The sequence below is a fragment of the Malania oleifera genome, chromosome 11 (genome assembly GCF_029873635.1).
Source record: "Malania oleifera isolate guangnan ecotype guangnan chromosome 11, ASM2987363v1, whole genome shotgun sequence".
Classification (NCBI taxonomy): Eukaryota; Viridiplantae; Streptophyta; class Magnoliopsida; order Santalales; family Ximeniaceae; genus Malania; species Malania oleifera.
In genome coordinates, this window is record NC_080427.1 from 36,058,941 (window position 1) to 36,084,418 (window position 25,478).

The 25,478-nt window shown below is 37.9% G+C and overlaps 1 protein-coding gene across 2 annotated transcripts in view; it reads right to left on the reverse strand.

Moving 5' to 3' along the window:
- LOC131167324 (thioredoxin reductase NTRC) overlaps window positions 1-24,962 on the reverse strand; it is an 80,540-nt gene extending 55,578 nt beyond the window's left edge. Inside the window, exon 1 of one of the 2 annotated variants that reach the window (XM_058126092.1) lies at window positions 24,654-24,950. In XM_058126092.1, coding sequence (XP_057982075.1) covers window positions 24,654-24,924 — 271 coding nt within the window. In that variant the 5' untranslated portion in view covers window positions 24,925-24,950. Of the gene's footprint in view, window positions 1-24,653 lie in introns of both variants that reach the window. The other variant, XM_058126091.1, reaches the window with a different exon arrangement.
- Window positions 24,963-25,478: the final 516 nt, after the last annotated feature.

The following is a 25,478-nucleotide window of genomic DNA, read 5'->3' on the forward strand; positions in this document are numbered from 1 at the left end:
ATCAGGTAAAAGCAACAATTGAGCTGAACATAACCTATCTTAAGCGTTTTAAAAGGCATGTCCTTGTGCATTACCCCATTTAAACCCTACATTTTTTTTTATCACTTCAGAAAAAAGGTGCAACAATGGTGCTAAAATCTCTCACAAACCAGCTCTAAAACTAGCCAACACATGAAAACTACGTACATCAGTTACAGATTTAGGTGTTGGCCAATCTTTTATTGTTTTCACCTTTTCCTCATCCACTTCTACGCCCTTAGCACTCACCATATAACCCAAGAAAAAAACTTTTTTCATGTAAAAATTACATTTCTTTAGGTTAGCAAACAATTTTTCTTTTCTAAGAACATCCAGTACACTTTTCAAATGATCCAAGTGATCATCAAGATTCTTACTGTACACTAGGATGTCGTCAAAGTAGACAACAACAAATCTACCTATAAATGCACGCAACACATGATTCATCAAGCACATGAAAGTACTAGGTGCATTGGTGAGACCAAATGGCATAACCATCTACTCATACAAACCGTACTTTGTCTTAAATGCAGTTGTCCATTCATCATCCGGTTTCATTCTTATTTGATGGTAGCCACTTTTTAAATCAATTTTAGAAAAGATGCAAGAGTGATGCAGTTCATCTAACACGTCATCTAGACTAGGGATAGGATGGCGATACTTTACAGTGATTTTATTAATGGTTCTAGAGTCCACACACATCCTCCATGATTCATCTTTCTTCAGTACCAACAGCACGAGTCCCGCACACGGACTCATGCTCTCCCTCACATGCCCTTTGGCTATCAGCTCCTCAACTTGTCTTTGAAGTTCTTTAGTCTCCTCGGGGCTGCTCCTATAGGCCGAACTGCTGGGAATCGTAGCCCCGGGGATAAGTCAATCTAATGCTCAATTCCTCTAATCGGTGGCAAACCATTGGACACGTCTACAGGAAAGACATCCTCGTATTCCTGCAGCAAAGAAACAACAGCACTAGGCAAGGAAGAGGTGAGTTCGTTAGTGCTCAAATATGCCTCCATGTACATGAGTAAAACTAGAGGTCTTTGTGCATAAAAAGCTTTCTTACACTCTTTTTCTTTTGCATAAAAACTCATTTTTTCCTCTCTCGCTATTTTTCCCTCTTTTTTACCACTCTTTTTTTCTAATTTTCACTCCTCTCTTGCCCTCATTTTCTCTCCTCTCTTTTTTTTCAATGCTCTCTGCCTCTCCTTTTGTTTTATTCTCAGCCTCTCTTTTGTTTTTCTCATCATTTGCTCTTTTCAATCTCACTTGATCTTCATACACTTACTTAGGAGTCAATGGTACAAGGGTCACACTCCTCCCATCTTTTATAAAGGAATACCTATTCTTGAACCCATCATGAGTGACACGTCGATCATATTGCCACGGCCTGCACAATAAGATGTGACTAGCATGCATAGGGACCACATCACATAGAATCTCATCAGAATATTTTCCAATTGAAAATACAATCAGCACTTGCTTATTCACCCTAACCTCCCCACACTCATTCAACCATTGAAGTTTGTAAGGCCTAGGATGTTTTATGCATTGCAACCCCAACTTCTCTACTAATGTGGTACTAGCTACGTTAGTACAACTCCCTCCATCGATGATCATGCTATACACCTTATCACGGATGTAACATCGAGTTTGAAATATATTCTCACGTTGCTCCTCATTTTCATCTTTTACCACATGCATGTTTAAAGCTCTCCTAGTTACTAATGCCTCGCCATGGACAGCATACTCAACATCACTAGACTTTTCTAGTGAAGGCATGGACTCATGATCACTCTCTTCAACATCGGTCTTAATAGTACCATCATCTCTCATAATCATTGCTCTTTTATTTGGGCATTGTGATGCAATATGGTCAGTCCCCAAACACCTAAAACACTTGGTATTTCTGTACCTATTAGGTTGAGAAGAAGTTGTACCTTTTTCATGGCTGCTCATTTTGTCTTTGCCTTTCTCCTTCTCTTCCTTGGATTTGGAAACAACCATTTCTTCTTTTGATTTCCCCCAATTCGATTTCCATGTGGAATGGGAAGCCGAAGTTGTTGTAGCATGCTTGTTTCCACCCTTGTGTTTGAGTTGCCTCTCCACTTTCATTGCCATATGCCATGTCCTCTAACTCCACATAGTGCTGCAGCTCCACTATGTTAGCAATTTTCCGACTCAACCCACATAAGAATCATGTCATTGTAGCTTCTCTATCTTCCTCAATATTTTCCCGAATCATAGCCATCTCCATCTCCTTGTGGTAGTCTTCCACATTTTTGGTACCTTGGGTAAGGCTTTGAAGACGTTTGTGTAAGTCTCGATAATAGTGATTTGGTACAAATCGCTTTCTCATCACCGCCTTCATTTCAACCCACGTCTCAATAGGCCTTTCCATGTTTCTACGCCTACTAAGAAGAATTTGATCTCACCATACCAATGCATAGTCAGTGAACTCCACAGCTGCCAATTTCACTTTCTTTTCTTCGGAGTAGTTATGACACTCAAAAATGAGCTCAACCTTCCTCTCCCATTCAAGGTATACATCCGGGTTATTTTTCCCTTGAAAAGGAGGGATCTTCATTTTGATGCTTCCGATGTTTCTATCGATGTTATCTCGACCCCTTGGCTCCCATCGAGGTTGTCGCTCTTGCCTAGCACCTCAATAAGCAAATCTGCCCATACCGTCATATTCATCATCACTTGCTTCATTGCTACTTATATCATGTTCAAATTCAGCAATGGGAGGAGTATGCGGCCTTCTCCGCCTTTCATTGGATTGCTCTCTTCTCAGTCCATCAATTGCAACGTCTTGTCTATCTAATCTATCTCTGAACTCCTCAAAAACAGTATTGAGTCTTTCAAACTACTGTTGAATGGCTTGCAAGGTGAAGAATGAGTCTTGTGGAGGGTTCTCATTCTTGCTACCCTTGCTCGAAGTATCAGCGCCAACCGTCTTTCTACTCATGATTTGAAACCTGCAAAAAGGATTTTAGATAGAAAAAACTCCTCACTCACTCCCTTACGTGTTTACCCTCAAACAATGACACTCAACGCTCGTGTTTTGACACAATTTTTTATTTTTATTTTTTTTGCTTTTTCCCTCTGATACGCTCACACACTCGTGCCTCTCACCACTTAGGATTTCTCTTTTAGTTCTTTAATGAACTAATCCCAAACAAACCAATAGTTCAACCAAACGCAACAATTGAATCAATAAATTAGAAACAAGATATCAATGAAAATAACAATAAAACTAAATCAGGCCACAAAACAACGAAGGAAAGACAAAAAGAAGTCAAGAAAATAATAATGACGCAAACGAAATAAGAAGAAATCCAATAGAACAAAATAACCAACTCGACCAAGGATATATTCAAACACAAATTAGAATAATAAATCGAATAGATTTTAGAATGGACTAAGATAAAGCCAAAGGAGAATCCAAATTAAGTGCAGCCACAAATTGCAAAAACCTTCAAGCTGCTGCCTCCTCTTTTTTTTCTTTTTGAATGCAAAATACTGCCTTTTCTCTTTCTTTCCTTTTTTTTTTTTTTTCGAATGCACAAAATGGCTCTTTTTTTTATTTTTTTCGTGCTCTAATCAGCCTTGCTGTGTTTCTTGCAATTTCCAGCCACAAAAGATTCAATCTTGATGATGGATGATATTAGAGAGGAGATGGAAAATTTCGGAAACAAGAAAACAAGATAGGTAGATTGAATGATAGAAGAATATGAAATAAGGATAAATGATTATAAGATAAAAGAATTTTCAAAAGAAAACAAGAAAAATAAGATAGATAGAACATTGGTGAGAATCCAATGCCCCGAAAACCTAAGGGTTCCTCCGCAAGGTTCATCCACAGAGGGTAAGTCAGGGCCTAAGATCAGGCCGAAAGGCGTAGTCGATGGACAACAGGTGAATATTCCTGTGCTACCCCTTGTTGGTCCCGAGGGACGGAGGAGGTTAGGTTAGCCGAAAGACAGTTATTGGTTCAAGGACGCAAGGTGACCCTGCTTTTTCAAGGTAAGTCCCTAATTTGAACCAAGGCTCTGATACCAAATTATGCGGAACCCCAAGAATGAACGTCCGGAGACCCCAAATCATATTTATAAAAACCCCAAACCCAAAATAAGATTCGACATGGTAGTGGATCCTTGACCTATTGCTTGACGTGAAGCACAAACCAAGAATATCAAATTAATGGATGAACACAACAAAGGTAGCACCTTTGATAAGTTCGGTGAAAGTTCAATGAAGAACTTGAAGAGAAATAATCCTCACTTGGAATTGTATTCAGCCAAAATATTAATTTTTTTAATACAACAGAGAATTGGCTACTTACAGAAAATAAAAGAAACCCATGACATCAGCCCGGCCAATAAAAATAGGCTATGACATCAATTTGGCCAATAAAATAGTCCCACATAACCTTAAGCATGTCATGTCATTTAATGAAACATGTGCAAGTCACATGTCATGCTTAATTGACACAATTGGCCCATTATTTAGCCCATAATTTAATTAAAACAATAAAAATTCACCAAACAACCCCTATTGGCTTAAGGTTCCAACTTCACACATCTTTAGACAATTTATCATCTTAGGCTCTTCAAGAAAGTCCTTTTCTTTAGTGTCCATGGCCCTCATTGGCTCTTGCTCAAGCAACTTCTCAATTAGTCCTTGCGTAGCCTCCTTGACCTTCTTGGCTCTAGCTCTTGTGATGGGTCCGCTTGGCATGTGCAGATCATCTTGTGCAATCAGAGCTTGTTGGTTCATATCACTTTGGCTTCTTGAGATTTTCATTTTAGGAGATCTCTTAATGATAAGGAGTTGGATGAGTTGTCCTTCTTGTTGATTGTTTTAAATAATTGTCATATTTCTTTTTGAATGGATTCCCTTTCTTGGTCTTGAATGCTTCAAGGGTGTATTCATGTAAATCATTTTGTGAGTTATTGACCCATTCTAATTCTTCTCTTCCTCTTTATTCAATTATTTGGAAGGCCAGAGTCCCCACAAAAATTAAGGCTTTTATTTGGTTGGTTGTGCTTAATAGAATCAACACCACTAACTTATTGCAGATTAAGAGACTTGAAGGCACTTTCTCAAGGTGTCCATGTGCTTTGCTATAATAATTCAAAAACAGCATCTCATCTCTTTTCGCATTGTGATTTTTGCTTGGAGAGTGTGGAACAAGTTACTCGGTGTTTTAGGAGAAAACAAGGTTTGTCCCATAGTTACTAGAAAACGCCAACAGCCTAGCAAACAACGAATTGGTTCAAATGATCCAAAACATGGTACGCTTTCATTCCAAAACACTCAATCTAATGATCCTAAGTTTTAATTAAATATTTTTCACATAACAAATTATTATTATCAATTATAGTGGAGAATTATCACATTATAATTCCATCCTAATTCATTATTTATCTATTTCACAAAAGAAAATCTCTTTACATCTTGAAACACATAAACATGCTTTCTAGAATATACAAGTGTCATTACATATGTTCACCAATATATATATATACCTCTAACGCTCTACATTTTAGAGCATGTGTCATATCACAATCCCATTCCTGTTCCTGTTCCTTTGCCATAAACTGGAACATTCCGTGTTCTACGTAACTCTGGTTTGTCCATAATCAGTGGAAGACATTTTGGCTATTTCAAAGGGCTAGGCTGCCTTAGGAAATGTGGCTTTTTTTGCAGTGCTGCGGGGGTTATGGTTGGAGCGCAATGCAAGTATATTTTCAGGGAAGTTTAACTATCTGCTGGTTTGGGAAAAAAGATTCACTCACATGGCATCATTGATGTAAAATGGAAGAAGAAAACAATAAATTTAAAAACAAAGGGAAACAAAGTTGGATTGAAAACTCTACTGCGTCATTGATAAGGAAATGGCCATTACATAGGCTAAAAACAAACGGTCACAAGCACAAAAATAGGCACCACTAACATCATGCTACCATTAACATCATGCTAAACAACTCTTAGGCACCACTAACATCATGCTAAATAACTTCTAGGCACCACTAACATCATGCTAACTAACTCCTACAAACTAGGCAGAAAATAAAACACATTTGCTGCTATTAATTTATTCAACAAACCCTCCCTGAAACTGATGTTAACATCAGCTTAATAAGACTTAAACTTTAAAGTGTCATCCCTCAGATAAAGTCCTTTGAACTACAAACATCAAGTAACTCCTTGAGCTTCTGAAATGCTAGAAATTTGAGAGGCTTTGTTAGAATATCAGCAATCTGGTCTTCACTTCTGCAGTAAACTAGATTAATAACTCCATCATTTGAGAGATTTCTCAAGAAATGATACTTCACATCTATATGCTTGCTTCGACCATGTAGAACAGGATTCTTTGAGAGTTTTATTGCTGAATTGTTGTCACAGTAAATGAGAGTAGGCCTATCTTCTTTGAACTACAGCTCTTCAAGAATCTTCTTCAACCAAATAGCTTGACAAGCACGAGTTGTTGCTACAACAAATTCAGCTTCAGTGGTTGACAATGTGACGATTAGCTGCTTCTTTGATGACCATGAAACAGCTCTATTCCCAACATGAAAACATACCCAGATGTGCTTTTACGATCATCAGAATTTCCTGCATAATCACTATCTGTGAAGCCAAACAAATATGACTTTTCTCCCTTGTTAAAGAACAGCCCAAACTCCTTCGTACCTTGCAAGTACCCAAGAATTCTTTTTTGCAGCCAAAAGATGAATATCTGTTGGACACTCCATGTATCTACTAATGACACTTACAGCATGCATTATATCAAGCTTTGTTGCAGTCAAATACATTAAGCTCCCCACAATCTGGTTGTAAAGAATATTGTTAACCTTCTTCCCTCCATCATCTTTGTTTAGCTTCAAACCAAACTTGGATGGTGTATTCCCAAGATTACAATCCTTCATCTGAAACATGTCCAAGATTTCTCCCACATATTTCTTTTGAGAAATAAGAATGCCGGTAGAAGACTGCAACACTTCTATGCCAAGAAAGTAATGCATCATGCCAAGATTAGACATTTCAAATTCAGCCATCATGGATTTCTTAAAGCTTCCAAACATGGTTGTATTACTTCCAGTATAGATTAGATCATCTACATATAAGCAAACAATGAGCATTATCCCTCCATCCTCAACTTTTATGAAAAGTATATGTTCATAAGGACATTTTTGAAATCCTTCCTTCAAAAAATAAGTTTCTATACGATTATACCAAGCCCATGGGGCTTGTTTTAATCCATATAGAGCCTTCTTTAGCCTATACACTTTATGCTTATTTCTAGATTTCACATAACTAGGAGGTTGATTGATAAATACTAGTTCCTTCAAATCTCCATAGAGGAACGCCGATTTCACGTCCAGCTGAAAGATAGGCCATGGGTTTTAAGCTGCTAATGCAATCACCAATCTGATTGTGTCATGCCTTGCAACTGGAGCAAAGACTTCTTTATAATCAACACCGCACTCTTGCTTATAGCCCTTGGCCACCAAGATATTGGGCTTTTGTGGAGCCTAGTTGTGTTTTAATTTGGATGATGACCCGACCTCTATTTAATTAGAAATTTCTATCCTAAGGCTTAGTCCATGGAGCGAAGTTGTACTCGTGGGGGTTCCCCCCAGGAAAATTTTGGAGCCCATTCGGAACGGAACCCTAAGCGCAACATATAGAAAAGGATTGCTTTCGGGTGATTTCGGTTCGGGTGGTTGTACCTGCGAGAGAGCGAGAGGTAGAGCATTGTATCGCCACACTCTCTGTGTTTTCTTCCTGATAATATTGAAATCCCTGCAACTCCGTGGACGTAGGCAAAATTGCCGAACCACGTAAATATTGTCTTGTGCGTGTGATTGTTTTTTTTTTTTTTTTGGCGTTATTTTTCTCTATTTTGTTTCTCACAAGTTTCGGGAATTTGTTCTTTATTCCCAACCCAAGCATGTCTTGTACTTGTCTACTTCACCATTCTCCTTCAGCTTTGTCTTGTAAACCCACTTCACGCCAATTGTTTTGTGCCCTTCTGGAAGATCAGATAACTCCCAAGTGTCATTCTTTTCTATGGTTGCAATTTCAGTATCCATAGCCTTCTGCCATTTTGATTCTTTGACAGCACTTTCAAACACGGTAGGATCACAATCTAAAAATAGAGCAAAAATGAGTGATTTGGTCTTCAGATTGATCAACTCCGATTACCTCATAATCTGACATCCATGCTGGCCTCCTTCGAACACAATGAGAACGCGATTCAGCTGCTACTTCCAATGTTGTTGGAGTGATTTCAAAGGCAGCAGGAGTTTCATTTTAAGGATTCTCAAATGCATCTGTTGTTGGAGCAAGGTGTTGCTGCGGCTGGTTTGCTTCATCGCCATCTTCTCCATCAAAACTAGTTGGAATTGGCTCTCCAACTACATTTTTGCTCCATTCCCAAATTTGATCTTCATCAAAAACAATGTCTCGACTCATAAGTATTTTCTTAGTGTTAGGATTGTAAAGCTTATAAGCTTTTGACTGATCACTAACACCAAGAAAAATACATTTTTCTCCCTTGTCATCTAGCTTCTTCCTCTTCTAATCTGGAATATGGGCATATGCAACACACCCAAAAATTCTGAAATGATCAACAGCTGGTTTCTGTCCGCTCCATGCGTCCTCTAGTGTCTTATTTTGAACAGCGAGTGTGGGACTTCTATTCAAAACATGAATGCTCCAGTTAACCTCCTTATTAAAAGACTTCGCACCATATTTAGAATAGTACAATTCTTCCTTTCACAAACGCCATTTTGTTGGGGCGTATAAGCTGCTATAAGCTGCCTCTTGATTCCATTAGTCTCACAAAAACTTGCAAATTCATGTGAGTTATATTCTCCACCACGATCTATGCGGAGAATTTTTATGGGACTGGCAGCTTCTTTCTCAACCAGCACTTTATAGCTTTTAAAGGCTAGAAAGGCTTCAGACTTCTCTTGCAAAAAATAAACCCAACTTTTACGACTAAAATCATCAATGAAAGTAAGTATATATCTCTTACCTCCATTAGAGCATGGAGTTATTGGCCCGCAAATGTCGGAATGAACAAGCTCCAGTGCAGCCTTCGCCCTCTATGATTTCCCTTGTGGGAATTGATTACAGTATTGTTTGCTAACAATGCATTCTTCACAAACTTCAAAAGGCGCTGTAATTTAAGGAAGACCTATCACCATATTCTTCTGCTGTAAAGTCTTCAACCCACCAAAGGTAAGAGGCCCATAGCGAAAATGCCATAGCCATTCCTTCTCTCCCAATCTTGCAGAAAGACATGAGTGAGCGGTGTCATGGAGATACAATGGAAACATTCGATTGACTGTCAAGTTGACTTTAGCAATCAAGCCCAACTTCTCATCTTCAATTTTGCAGACTCCACTTTTGATAAGTGTTAGCCTATCAAGGCTTTCACCTTTTGTTTTGATGGTAACAAATGAAGAAAAAGGTTTAATGTGTTGTGTGTTCAAGGAATGATGTTTCAGGAAACTCAAAAAGCCAAAACCAACAAAGCTTCGAAGGAACTATCAAAAGATCACCAACAGCTCAAAGGTATATGATGTGTCATGAAGTGATCAAAAAGGGAAGCTCAAAGACAGCTAAATATAGAATGAACTCAAAGCTCAAAGACAACAATGAAGTTTTCAAATAACAAGAAGTTTTTATATTTTTAGGAAATCTTCATGTAAGTACAAAGGTAAAAATGTCATTGTAAATGAAAAGAAGCTCATTAGGGGATTGATATGGACTCTTAAGACTTCATTTTAAAACCCCGGAAAATATTTTTCAAAAGCAAGAAAGCAAGGAAGCCAAATACTTTGAAAAAGAAATGAAAAATCAGAAAAAGGTAACTTCAAGCGACCGAGGTGTAAACCTCGGGCGACCAAAGTTTTTCTAAATAAATTTAAAACAGGCAATATGTCTTCAGGCGCCTGACCCTATATCTTCAAGCTACTGAAGGGACTTCAGGTGACTGAAGTTTCACTTCAGGCAACCGAAGTTCAGCAACAGGCAGATTTTTTAAAGTTCCTGATTTCAAAAATTAACTTACTTGAGCCCTATTCTTTTTGGAAACTTGGGGGACACTCCAAGTAAACTTGGGGAGCACGTTTAAGAAGGATTTCAAGTCTATAAATACATGGTTTTACGATCTTCACAAAGAATAAAAAGCAATGAACAATCTTTCAAAAGTTCTCTCACTCAAAGATATCTTGCTATCTGCTCTAAGCTCTGACTTGCTGCGAATTTCTTGAGAAATCTCTAAGCTTTTCACATCTTCTCTAAAGCTTACAAACAGAATTATTGGTTATATTCAAGAGAAAGAAATCGGGGATATTTATATTAAGCTTCTTGCTTCATTCCTTTGATATTTTTGAATTGAAGTATATTAGTTTTTCAATTGTACTAATCAGCTCTATTTGAGAGCACTCTTTGTACACATCTATTTGTTGCGTTTCTTGTAGATTGTGACGATTTCAGGATTATTGGATCATTGGCTAAGCGTGGGGGGATTGCTTAGAGAGGTGCTGCTCTAGCCTAATTAAAGGAGTGACCGACTAAGGGAATATCACTTGGAGAGGCAGGCTCTAGCCTACTGAAGGAGTGGTTGTAACGATGTTGTTCCACCCGGCAAAAGAAGTGATTTAGTGGAATCCTTTGGTGGTTTGCCAAAGGCGAGGACGTAGGCTGGGGATAAGCCAAACCTCGTAAAAACCGTGGTCTCACTCTCTCTTTCCTTTGCTCTTTATTTTCAGCACATATATTAACTACGTGGATGTTTTAAATTCCTAAATCATATATACTACGTAAATTTGGAAATTAAGTAAACTTGAAGTTTAATTTTGATTTGAGATTGCGGAAACCGAAAGAGAGTACGTTAGTTGATTAATACTTTGCGGAAATCCCAAAGGGAGTACGTTGATTGGTTAACACCCAAAGATAAATTAACTAAGAGTTTATTTGAATTTTGAATTTTGGGAAGAGTTTGGATGTTTTGTTGAATATCAAATTGAGAAACAAATTACATTCTCTACAGGACTTACAAATTCATATACGCAGGGCTGCAAACAAACTAACCATCTTGAGTTCTTGGAAAAGATAAAAGAATTGCATAGTATATCTTGATTAAATATTTTGTGGATTTGATTGATTGAGTTTTTATTTTGTGTGGTTGTGGATTGTATAAAAAGAATTAAACTTTTATTGTGTGATTGCTAAATCAACAAGAAATCAAGAATTTGTAGAAAGAATTAAATTAAGTTAAAGAATTCATAAAGAATTTTATAAGGAATTTTAATAACCCAATTCACCACTCTTTTTGGGACTACACATTTGTTTTCAATTGGTATCAGAGCGGGGTTATAGCAAATCTTAATTAGTAGTTATACAAAGATCTAAATGGCACACTTAGGCGTAGCTCCCTTCGGAGAGGGTCAATCCTCAACCCGACCACCAATCTTTGTGGTTTAAATTATACATTTTGGAAACAAAGGATGAGAATTTATCTTCAAACTATGAATTGGAAAGCTTGGGAGGTTGTCACGGATGGTAACCTAATTCCCTTCAAACTAGTAGATGGAAAACAAGTCCCTAAGGAGAAAAAGGACATGACTGAAATAGATTACAAAATGCTGCAAATTAATTCAAGTGCAATCAATGCTTTGTATTGTGCTCTATATATTAATGAATTCAATAGAGTCATGGCCTACAAAACAGCAAAAAAAATATGGGATAAGTTAGAGGTAACCTATGAAGGAACGGTCAATGTTAGAGACAATAGGATTGACATGCTAACTAGTGAATATGAAGCTTTTAGGATGAACCCGGATGAATCCATCACTAGTATGTACACTAGGTTCAACCACATAATAAACTCCCTAAATGCATTAGGAAAAACATACACCACCTATGAAATGATCCGAAAAATACTTAGAGGACTGCCACCTATATGGGAACCAAAAACTACTGCAATAATCGAAGGAAGAAATTTGAAAAATACCTCCTTAGATGAACTTATAGGTTCTCTCCTCACATATGAAATGGCAATGAATGAAAGAAGTGGAAAAACTAAAGCCCAAGAATCTATAACCTTCAAAGCTTCAAAAGAGAACTCTAGTAGTGAAGAAGAGATGGATGAAGATGAACTAATCTTCATATCTAAGAAACTTGCAAAGATACTAAGAAGGAAGAATAAATTCAAAAGAAGAATCCAAAACTCCAAATCTGATAAAGAAGAAACCAATACAAAGAAATCAAGAAATAAAATTTCTACATGTTATAATTGCAACAAAGCTGGACATATAAAACCAGAATGTCCACCACTTAATAAGGATTCCTAAAAGAAAAATAAAAAGGCAATGAAAGCCACTACTTGGGATAATTTGAGTACAAGTAGTTCGGAATGTGAATCAAGTGACCAAGAGGTTGCTTATAATTGCTTTAAGGCTTGGGACGATGAGGGAAGCTCCTCATCCAAATCGGTTAATGGTTATAGTAGTGATTCATCTAATGAATCCAATGATGAAAACATGTCATCTTATGAAGAACTTCAAAATGATTTATTCAAAGTACATAAGATGTTAGTCAAAGTAAATAAACAATACACATCATTGAAAAACAAGAATGATGGAGTGATAAAAGAGCTAGAATCAATTAAGATTGCTACAAGTGAAAAGATTCAAAAATCAAGAAAATAGAAAATAAGAATGAAGTTGTGATAAAAGAGTTAGAAGCTAAAAATCTTGTTGACAAGGAAAAAGATATGAAAATTAAGAAATTAGAATGCAAAAATGAAAAGATGATGAAAGAAATAGAAGATCTAAAATTCCAAACTTCTATGGAAAATGAGAAAGACGAATGTATTTCTAAATTAGAGGATAAAATCAGAAAAATGTCTCAAGAATTAGAGAAATCACAAGAGAATATTGATAGCAAGAATGATATTGAGAGAGATGATCTCAAATGTCAAATGGAAGATAAAGAAAAGATCATTTACAATTTCACAAAGGAAAAGAAAATCTTGAGAAAATGATAGGATCACAAAGAATGACCTTAAATAAAGAAGGCATAGGATTCAATGGAGTTGAAAATACAAGGAAGAAGAACCTCTATATGGGGTACTTTACAAGAGCCTCCAAAGAATATGCCAGCAGCTCTTCAAGTGCTTACATGCACACCATATGCTATCTATGTAAGAAAAAAGTACACATTAAGTTCGAATGTCCATTAAAGAGGAAAAATGTAAGAACTAAACAAGTATGGAGAATAAAAGAAAAATCAAGTCTTAACAAACCATCCGGACCCAAGAAAGTATGGGTACCTAGATGAAATGCCTAACCAAGGATGTCAAAGATATTAAGCCATTCTCCTTTAGAGAACAAAGAAAGTTACATAAGGCAATGCTAAAAAGAGAACTTGGACTTTTACACAGTAGGGAAACAAGTTAGGAAGGATTCAAATTAAGAAGACAAAGAGACTTGAGAAAATTAGATACTTTGGTCAACCGAACTGCAAGTTCAGGCTCCTAAAGGTACTTTAGGCTACTGAAGTCTAACCCTCAGGCGACCGAAGTGCCTCTGCCTACTAAAATTCATTCCAAAAATTCTTCAAGCAACCGAACTAAATCTTTAGGCGCCTGAAGTCGCGGATCCCCTTTATATTTATAGTGCAAAACCCTATTTCTTCTAAAACGTTAGGTTCCTGAACTCTGGTACATCAATCACCCGAAGTTCCCTCACCATTTTTCTCTCAATCCCTTGCTCCAAAACCTACAAATCCTAGCTCCTTTGCACGATTACTCATCTTCCCCACGAAATCTATAGTTTGCTAGTCGATATTTGTTCACTCCCCAAATCCTCACTATGCCTCGAACCAAGCAGACAGCAAACCGTGGTTCGTCCTCTGGTAGAGATGATCCCAATATCGAGCAATGGCTAGTATCGTCTCAATCCAAGCATCTTTATAGGACTTGACTCCTCACCAGTGAACCAATATTTGGTAAAGTACTTGATATTCAGTTCTTCAATACCGAATTTCCTAAAATTCTACCCTTGTTTAAAAACATCGGATGGAAGAATTTCATTGAGTATCAAGCCAAAGGGATCTTTCCAAACTTGATAAAAATATTCTATGCAATTATGACCTAGGGGGAGAACTCCTTATCAACTGATGCAAAGGGTAAGAAAATAGTTCTTATGCCTCAAACCTTAGCACCCATCCTAAATATCACTCCCAGAAACTTTGAATGCCCTACATTAGGACAATCATGGATACTCCAACAAGACTTTACACCGGAAGAATTTTTGCCATTAGTCATGGAGCATTAGCCGACTTACTTTGGGCATCCTCCACCATATAAATAACTCAGCTTGAAAGCTCAAATTCTTCAAAAGATAATCACCAATAACATCTTACCACAAGCCGGATCCTATGACCATATTTCATATGCCGATTGTTTCGTAATGTGGTGTTTGTTAAAGGAGAAGAAACTTGACTTAGCCAGCCTTATTATAAAATGAATGTAGGCTAAGCTTGATGCATCTCGAATCACTCTTCCTTACGATGGAGTTCTCAGTCTTATTTTTGCAAAACTAAGTGTTGCTTCACCAACAGACTTGTTCATTAAAAGGACTAGGTATGAACTTTTTACCTCTACTGCCCTCAAACAAATGGGGTATGAAAAACGGGATCAGAATTGGTGTTCCAAAAGAGGTAGTCAACGAAGGGCAGCTGCTGTACCACCTCCTCCACCTCAGGCTCAGCCACAAACAACTGCATCTGAAGCCCCTTCTTGGTTCATGTCTTTCTATTCTGAGTTGCAATCCTTCACTCATGACACGCGTAATGATCTTCAGTCTCTTCAGGCAAATTACTCTTCCTTAGACTAACGTCTCACACGAATTGAACAGGCACGAGCAAGTTCTTCTCATGGTGATGCTATGGACACCAGCTCCATACCTCGTAGTAATGACTCCTTAGAAGAAGATAAGGAGGAAAATGAAGGAGATAAGGAAGGAGATGACAAGGAGGAAGAAACTAAAGATGATGGTACCGAAGAAACTAAGAATGAAGATGAAGAAGAAGTGGAAGAAGATGATGCAAATGATGCCTCTGATGATGCTGACGATGAAGGCCATGATGATTAAGTTTCTTAGCTTTTAAGATGTAAACTTAAACACATCTCTTTATTATTTTTGTGATGCATTGTATTGGTGTAGGTCACATTTTAGTGATATGTTTTGGTTTGTACTATTTATGACTCTTCTACTTTGATGCATATCTATATGTTTCTTTGCTCTTTGTATTACAATTTTGTATCCCTTTTTGGATGATGTCAAAGGGGGAGAGATGGTTTAGAGAGCAAAAATGTCTATGGTTTAGAGAGATGGAAAATGTTGAATGTTGAATATGAAACATTACTTGAATGTTGACTCTATGCAATATATGAACTATGCAAATGCCTTGATAAATATACAATATTATAATATGTTATAAGGATTTGCAAATATCTTGTTGAGTTTTGGACTCCTTTATAAAAACATTACTTGAATCTGTTTAATACTATGCTTACTGTAAGGGGGAGCGTTCTAAAAGTTTTTCTCAATTTTTGCTCCTTATTTGTCATCATCAAAAAGGGGGAGATTGTTAACCTAACAAGGCTTTCACCTCTTGTTTTGATGGTATTAAATGAAGGAAAATGTTTAATGTGTTTTGTGTTCAAGACTTTATTTTAAAACCTCAGAAAATATTTTTCAAAAGCAAGAAAGCAAGGAAGCCAAATACTTTGAAAAAGAAATGAAAAATCAGAAAAAGGTAACTTCAAGCGACCGAGGTGTAAACCTCGGGCGACCAAAGTTTTTCTAAATAAATTTAAAACAGGCAATATGTCTTCAGGCGCCTGACCCTATATCTTCAAGCTACTGAAGGGACTTCAGGTGACTGAAGTTTCACTTCAGGCAACCGAAGTTCAGCAACAGGCAGATTTTTTAAAGTTCCCGATTTCAAAAATTAACTTACTTGAGCCCTATTCTTTTTGGAAACTTGGGGGGCACTCCAAGTAAACTTGGGGAGCACGTTTAAGAAGGATTTCAAGTCTATAAATACATGGTTTTACGATCTTCACAAAGAATAAAAAGCAATGAACAATCTTTCAAAAGTTCTCTCACTCAAGGATATCTTGCTATCTGCTCTAAGCTCTGACTTGCTGCGAATTTCTTGAGAAATCTCTGAGCTTTTCACATCTTCTCTAAAGCTTACAAACAGAATTATTGGTTACATTCAAGAGAAAGAAATCGGGGATATTTATATTAAGCTTCTTGCTTCATTCCTTTGATATTTTTGAATTGAAGTATATTAGTTTTTCAATTGTACTAATCAGCTCTATTTGAGAGCACTCTTTGTACACATCTATTTGTTGCGTTTCTTGTAGATTGTGACGATTTCAGGATTATTGGATCATTGGCTAAGCGTGGGGGGATTGCTTAGAGAGGTGCTGCTCTAGCCTAATTAAAGGAGTGACCGACTAAGGGAATATCACTTGGAGAGGCGGGCTCTAGCCTACTGAAGGAGTGGTTGTAACGGTGTTGTTCCACCCGGCAAAAGAACTGATTTAGTGGAATCCTTTGGTGGTTTGCCAAAGGCGAGGACGTAGGCTGGGGATAAGCCAAACCTCGTAAAAACCGTGGTCTCACTCTCTCTTTCCTTTGCTCTTTATTTTTAGCACATATATTAACTACGTGGATGTTTTAAATTCCTAAATCATATATACTACGTAAATTTGGAAATTAAGTAAACTTGAAGTTTAATTTTGATTTGGGATTGCGGAAACCGAAAGGGAGTACATTAGTTGATTAATACTTTGCGGAAACCTCAAAGGGAGTACGTTGATTGGCTAACAACCAAAGATAAATTAACTAAGAGTTTATTTGAATTTTGAATTTTGGGAAGAGTGTATATGTTTTGTTGAATATCAAATTGAGAAACAAATTACATTCTCTACAGGATTTACAAATTCATATACGTAGGGCTGCAAACAAACTAACCATCTTGAGTTCTTGGAAAAGATAAAAGAATTGCATAGTATATCTTGATTAAATATTTTGTGGATTTAATTGATTGAGTTTTTATTTTGTGTGGTTGTGGATTGTATAAAAAGAATTAAACTTTTATTGTGTGATTGCTAAATCAACAAGAAATCAAGAATTCGTTGAAAGAATTAAAATTAAGTTAAAGGATTCATAAAAAGTTTTATAAGGAATTTTAATAACCCAATTCACCCCCCTCTTGGGACTACACCTTTGTTTTTAGATAGAGATTCCATATCCCTTTTCTTGTAGCTGACCAACACTAAGTAAGTTTGTTCTCAAATCTGAAACAAAGAGAACGTTAGAAATAGTTTGAATAGAATTTTTGTCGGTCTGAATTGCTACCTTTCCCTTTCCCATAACAGAGACTGTAGAGCCATCACCGAACTTCACAACATCAAGAAAAGCTTCATCAAATTCAGAGAATACAGACTTCTCTCCACTCATATGGTTGCTGCAATCAATGTCTAAGTACCACAAGAATTTCTTGTGGGTTTCCTCCTTCACCTGACAAGCCATCAACAAAGACACTTCTTCTTCCTTCTGAGCAAAATTGGACTGCTTTCCACCATCTCTCCTTAGATTAGTATGGCACTCTGACTTGTAGTGGCCAAACTTGTGACACCTGTAGCATTCAACTCTTGATTTGTCTCCTGACTTTGACTTGGAAGGCGTTGAATGATTGTTGTTGTTGTCATGGCCTTTTCCTCTCCCTTGAGAATCAGAATCTTCAGATTTCTAATTTGAGTGTCTACCATCATTGCCACCTCTGCCTCTTCCTCGTCCATGACCTCCTCCTTTTGATGCCAAGGCTTGTAACGCTTGCTCCTCCTTCTCTTGCCGATTCATTTTCTGCTCATGAACCAACAAAGAACTCTACAATTCATCAATGGACATGCTGTCAGTGTCTTTAGATTCCTCAATCGAACAAACAACAAAGTTGAATTTTGTTGTCACGAACAAAGAATCTTCTCAATGATAGTGACATTTGTCATTTGGTCGCCATGGATTCTCATCTTATTTGCAATTGCCATCATCCTAGAGAAGTAATCTGTCACCGATTCTCCAGACTTCATGTGTAAAGTTTCGAAATCGCCTCGAAGTGCTTGCAGTTGTGCCCTCTTTGCCTTTGTTGTCCCCTCATACTTCTTCTTCATAGAGTCCCAGATCTTCTTGTAAGTTTCTTTACAAAGAATGGTTTCCACGATGGAACGATCAATTGCCTGGAAGAAATAATTCTTTACTTTGAGATCCTTCAACTTCTGCCCTGCAAGCTCCACCTTCTATGCATCTGTCAGCACAACACCTGCTGCTGGTTCAGCTACTCCAGAAACAACAACTGTCCAATATTCTTTGGACCTCAAAAAATTTTCTATAAGCATGCTCCAATGGTCATAGTGACCATCAAAGTGTAGAATGGCTGGCTGCACAAAAGTTTCAGAAGCCATTGTGGAACTCTAACTTGGCTCTGATACCACTGATGTAAAATAAAAGAAGAAAACGATAAATTTAAAAACAAAGGGAAACAAAGTTGGATTGAAAATTGTTAAAATGTCAACCCCGAATATCTTTGTAAATAAAATACAAATTAGGAAAGTGGGTAATTATAGGGGATTTGATATTATTCAATAGGAAATTGTTTCCTTGTTTAGGATAGGTAATTGTATTATATATTGGTTTATACGTAAGAACAAAAATATAGAAGAAATATTTATTTCCAATCGTTTCTTCTTTCATGGTATCAGAGCTAGGGTTTCTTAAACCCAACTAAACAATGGCTGACCGCAGAGACTCTACCTCCTCTGCGAACATCACCGGCGATTCAGAGGTCACGTCCGATGGGAGTACGAATGATAACACAGTCTTTCCACTCTCATTGGAAAAACTAAACGGAAAAAATTTCCGTGAATGGGCTCAGTCCATGAAACTGGTGATTGAGGGAAAAGGAAAGCTTGGTTACCTTACCGGTGAGCGAAGGAAACCAGATCCTTCCGACGCTGTAGCCTTGCAAAGATGGAGGTCCGAAAATTCCATGGTCACAGCTTGGCTCGTCAATTTGATGCAACCATCAATCGGAAAAATTTATTTGTTTTTGCCGACAACAAAGGAGGTCTGGGAAGCCGTACGTGAGACGTACTCCAATGGCAAAAGTTACTCCCAAATCTTCGACATCAAGACCCGATTATGGCAACTGAGGCAAGGCAAGAGAGGGGTTACCGAGTATTTCATGGAGATGAGTCATCTCTGGCAGGAGCTCGATCTGAGCATCGACGAAGAGTGGGAGTGCTCCGGCAATAGCACGCAATACCGAAGGAGGCTCAAAAACGAGAGGGTCTTCGAGTTTCTTGCCGGCCTAAATCAAGAGCTCGACGACGTGAGGGGACGGATCCTTGGCCGACGACCTCTCCCTTCAAACCGAGAAGTCTTCGCAAAGGTCAGGAGGGAGGAGAACAGGAGACGGGTAATGTTGCGGCCCCAAAATGAATCCGCTGGGCTGGACCCGGTTGTACATGGATCCGCCCAAAAATTAGATGGGCTACACGCTAGGCCGGACACCTCAGCTCTTGCATTAAAAAGCCCAAGGGGACCTAGCCAACGACCACAAAGAGGAAAAATATGGTGTGAACATTGTCGAAAAACAGGTCATTCAAAAAATACCTGCTGGGAGATTCATGGAAAACCGGCAGACTGGAAACCGAGACAATACCACAAAAATCGTGGGTACCAGGCCAGCACTGGCGGATCAACTGAAAGATCACAAGGAGAGAACAATGATAACCCGTCCGGCAGTGTCTTCAGTCCTGAACAGTTGGATCAGTTATATAAGATGTTTTCATCAATGCAAACATCGGTCAGTCTTCCTCTGGTTCTCTGGCTCATCGAGGTAATCATCTGTCAGCTTTAAAAACCACATCTTGTTACAAATGCCCTTGGATAATTGATTCGGGTGCATCCAATCATACGACTGGGTCATATCAATATTTTTCATCCTACTCCCCATATGCCGGGAATTTGAAGGTAAAAATTGCAGATGGATCTCTCTCACCAGTTGCTGGAAAAGGAAGTATTCGCATATCTGATTCCTTAACTTTACAATCAGTCTTACATGTCCCCAAGTTATCGTGCTATCTGTTATCTATCAGTCAGTTAACAAAAAATTTGAATTGTTCCGCTAAATTTGTTTCCTCCCATTGTGTTTTTCAGGACCTATCATCGGGGAAGACGATTGGCACTGCTAAAGCGTATGAGGGACTCTACTACTTTGAGGAGGCAAGTTTGAGTAAACTATGTAATACTGCAATTTGTGATTCTGCATCTACTTCTAGAAATAGTGAACTTTTGTTATGGCATTCACGGATGGGTCATCCCAACTTTCAATATTTAAAACGTTTGTTTCCTTCTCTTTATTCAAATAAAATCGCTTCTGAGTTTCAATGTGAAGTGTGTGAGCTTGCTAAACATCGTCGTACTTCTTTTCCATCATCCATATACAAACCATCTCGCCCATTTGCTATGTTTCACAATGATGTATGGGGTCCCTCACATTCCCTAAATCGCACCAATACAAAATGGTTTGTGACCTTTATCGATGACCATACTCATCTTTGCTGGGTCTACTTACTGAAAGACAAAACTAAAGTCCATTCCATTTTTATCAACTTTCATACCATGATTCATACACAGTTTCAGACTCATATTCAAATCCTACATACTGATAATGGTACGGAATATTTCAATACCATCCTGGGAACTTATCTTCAAGATCATGGGATTGTTCATCAAAGTTCTTGTGTGGATACCCCTCAACAAAATGGGGTTGCTAAACGAAAAAATAGACATATACCTGAAGTAGCCCGGACTTTAATGTTTACTACCCACATGAAACATTATTTTTGAGGCGATGCCATCTTAACAGCCACATATCTCATTAATCAAATGTCAAGTCGAGCACTCTCATTTGTCACTCCTCTTCAGAAATTTCAGGAAAACTTTCCTACCTCTCGACTCCCTTCCAATCTCCCACTGAAAATTTTTGGCTGTACTGCTTTTGTTCATGTCCATACACATCATCGCAATAAATTGGATCCTCGTGCCATTAAATGTGTCTTCATAGGTTATTCACCTACCCAAAAAGGCTACAAATGCTATGATCCGGCCTCCAAATGACTGTTCGTTAGTCTTGATGTCACCTTTTTTGAAACCACTCCTTATTTCTCAAAGCCCTCTCTTCAGGGGGAGAAATGGAGGAGTGAAGATCGGTTCTTTGATCCTTTTACTACTGAATTTGCGGTTACCTCAGTTACTTCATTCCCTGACCCATCTATTGAGTCTTCCATTACATTACTTCCCGACTTGCCAAACACAACTGAACACTTACCCTCAGGGGGAGATGCAGGAGAACAAAACAACGCAGACATTCTGGTTTACTCAAGAAAGCCAAAAACAAAGGAGAGGGAGAATCTCATACCTGAGGCACCAAGAACGTTGGAACCGGTGATGGCTCCGAATAATCATGAGCTCTTGACTTATCCTGATCTGGTAATTGAGTCTTCCTCTGATAATTCTGCACCTGATGATATCAATCTACGTATTGCAATCAGAAAACAAACCAGGTCATGTACTCAATATCCTTGGTCGAAATACATGTCTTATAAAAGCTTGTCTACAGGACATCGTGCATTTGTCTCTAATCTTGACAAGATGAAAGTACCAAAAAACATTCAGGAAGCTCTAGAAATACCAGAATGGAGAGAGGCAGTCTTGGAAGAAATGCAAGCCCTAGAAAAAAATGGAACTTGGAAGTTGATAGATCTACCGAAAGGGAAGAAGCCAATAGGTTGTAAATGGGTTTTCACAGTGAAATGTAAATCTGACGGAACAGTTGAAAGATATAAAGTCAAACTTGTTGCAAAAAGCTTTACACAGACCTACGGCATTGACTATACTGAGACATTTGCACCAGTGGCAAACTTAAATACAGTTCGGGTTCTCTTGTCCCTGGCAGCCAATTTAGATTGGCCACTACAACAACTTGATATTAAAAATGCTTTCTTAAATGGAGAATTAGAAGAGGAAGTTTACATGACTATACCACCAGGATTCAGTAGAACAGGTGAAGAAAACAAAGTGTGTAAACTAAAGAAATCGTTATATGGCCTCAAACAATCTCCGAGAGCGTGGTTCGACAGATTCGCAAAGGTACTAAAGAATCAAGGGTATCGACAAGGGCAATCAGACCATACACTATTCTTCCAATAGTCTGAAGGAGGTAAGAAAACAATTCTAATAGTGTATGTTGATGATATAATCCTTACTGCTGATGATACTATAGAAATGGAGAGATTGAAGAAGGTTCTGGCTACTGAATTTGAAGTTAAAGACTTGGGACAGATGCGGTATTTTGTGGGCATGGAAGTGGCAAGAACAAAAAAGGGGATTAGTGTTTCTCAGCGAAAGTATGTTACTGACCTCCTAGTTGAAACTGGCATGCTAGGGTGCAAACCCAGCGAAACCCCGATAGAAACAGTAAAGAGGGTTGAAGATTGTGGAAAACCAGTAGAAAAGGAGAGGTATCAGAGATTGGTTGGCAAACTGATCTAACTATCACATGCTAGACCAGATATTGCATTTGCAGTTAGTGTAGTAAATCAACGCATGCATTCACCAAAGGAAGTTCACTACGATACTGTATACAAGATCCTTAGATATCTCAAGGGATCCCCAGGAAGAGGACTCTTCTTTAAGAAATGTGAAAGCAAGGAAGTAGAGATCTTTACAGATTCAGATTGGGCAGGATCAGTGGAAGATAGAAGGTCCACCACAGGATATTGTACATTCGTCTGGGGAAATCTTGTGACTTGGAGAAGCAAAAAACAAAATGTGGTGGCTCGTAGTAGTGCTGAAGCTGAATTCAGGGCAGTCGCTCAAGGGATTTGTGAAGGATTGTGGTTACGAAAACTATTGGAGGAATTACAGGTACCGGTGAACCTTCCTATCAAACTCTACAGTGACAATAAGGCAGCTATTAGCATCTCTCTTAATCCAATCCAACATGACAAGACTAAACATGTGGAGGTAGACAGACACTTCATCAAAGAAAAAATTGAAGAAGGAATTATATGTATGACTTATGTACCAACCAAGGAACAAACTGCAGATATCCTCACTAAAGGCTTGGGACGACAGAGTTTTGATGATCTTATTAGCAAATTGGAGATGATTAATATTTATGATCCAACTTGAGGGGTAGTGTTAAAATGTCAACCCCGAATATCTTTGTAAATAAAATACAAATTAGGAAAGTGGGTAATTATAGGGGATTTGATATTATTCACTAGGAAATTGTTTCCTTGTTTAGAATAGGTAATTGTATTATATATTGGTTTGTACGTAAGAACAAAAATATAGAAGAAATATTTATTTCAAATCGTTTCTTCTTTCAAAAATTCTACTATTTCATTGATAAGGAAACGGCCATTATATAGGTTAAAAACAAACAGTTACAAGCACAAAAATAGGCACCATTAACATCATGCTAAACAACTCTTAGGCACTACTAACATCATGCTAAACAACTCTTAGACACCACTAACATCATGCTAAACAACTTCTAGGCACCACTAACATCATGCTAACTAACTCCTACAAACTAGGCAAAAAATAAAACACATTTACTGCTATTAATTTATTCAACAATCATTGTGTTGGTTATAGGCATTTCAAAGGATTCGGCTTTTTGGATGTTGATGGGCATTATCTAATGGCTTGATTACAGGAGATGTGGTTTTCTTTTTTTCTTTTTTCTTTTTTCTTTTTTCTTTTTTCTTTTTGTTTTCTTGTTCTTTCTTTTGCTGTTTTTGGAATTTTCATTCTGCTTTGTTCCAGGTTTTCCATAGGGAGATGTCTTGTTCTCCTTTTTGTGTATTCTTAATCTATCAATCCAATTTCTTCTTTTGCTATTAAAAACGAAAAAGGATGTCTTTCTCTTGTGTAGTACGATGAAAAAACAAGAGGAATTTAAATAAAACCCATAACATTCCAGCACCAGATCCCTCGTAAATGGGAAGAGGAGAGAAAGAGGAGAGGAGGACATCAAGAAAAAGGTTACTCAAAAAAAATTAGATCACTTATCCCACTCCACTCCCACTCCTTGCCTCTGTCCTAATAGACAAAAATTGAATGAATTGAGTTTTGGGCCTCCGCAATGTTTCACCATTGATATCTGCCTCACTTTTCCCCCAGCATGAGTAGTAAAAAATGCACTTTCTTTCCACCAACACTTTTGCATTTTCCCACTTTTTCTTCCCTCCAAAACACATTATAAGCTCAAACTTCAAAACAAGCTAGTCCCATGTCTCAGTATCTTCATTGATTTCAAGATTGCCCATTAGCCCACAGAGATTAAACGGCCAACCGTATCTCTGCTGATTTAATATTCAACCAAAATTACCCATAAAGAAAACAAGCAAAGTAAATGAAAGGAAGAGAAAGAGAAGCAAATAAACATTTTACCTGAGGAGGTTGGGAGGTCCTCTGTGGAAGCTGAGGCTCTGAGAGTAAGAGCAGAGGAAGTGAGGAGGGAGGAGTGAGTTCGAGCGGCCGAGTTGGCGCGAAGGGCGCGCCGGCGAGTCGACCCGCTTCGCAGGAAGACGAGGCTCTGGGGAGGTGGAAGGGCGTTGGAGAGAGTAGCCATGGCTGCTCGCTGAGTCACAGCTCCAGGTCCGAGTCCGAGTCCGAGTCCGATTCCGAGTTTCGGTCCGAGTACTATCCCCTTCGCTGGCATTTGTTTCGGACCATACAAATATGCTGAGCTCTTCTGTTTGTGTTGTTTTTGCTGGAGTTTAGTACGCGCGCGGGGGAAAGTTTAGAAGGTTTGTATGTACTCGCGCGAGTACAGATAAACGAGCAACTCGCGCCCTTACAATTTCTTTCTTTATTCTCTTTTCTTTTTTTTTCAATAAGAGAACAATATTTGGATCAACTATACATTGCCCATTCATTTGACGACTCTATCCTTACTAAAAGCATTGAGATCACCAATAACACATATTTCCTTTTTTGTTAAATGCTTATTCAAAATCAAATGAAGTGTTTTTTAATTTATTTTGAGTCAATAATGCTTTGTAACAATGAATATTCAAATTATTCAATATATTGACAGATAAATTTACATTACTTAGAAAATTGTAGAGTGCAGTCGTTTTTATAAGAAAGGATAAATTTATTATTTCCACAATTATTGACAAATATAAAATTATAAAAATAACAGTTGTTAGCAATAATTGTGATGTTTCGATTGTAATTAATAGTTACGAATGCTATACAAAAATTAATTTA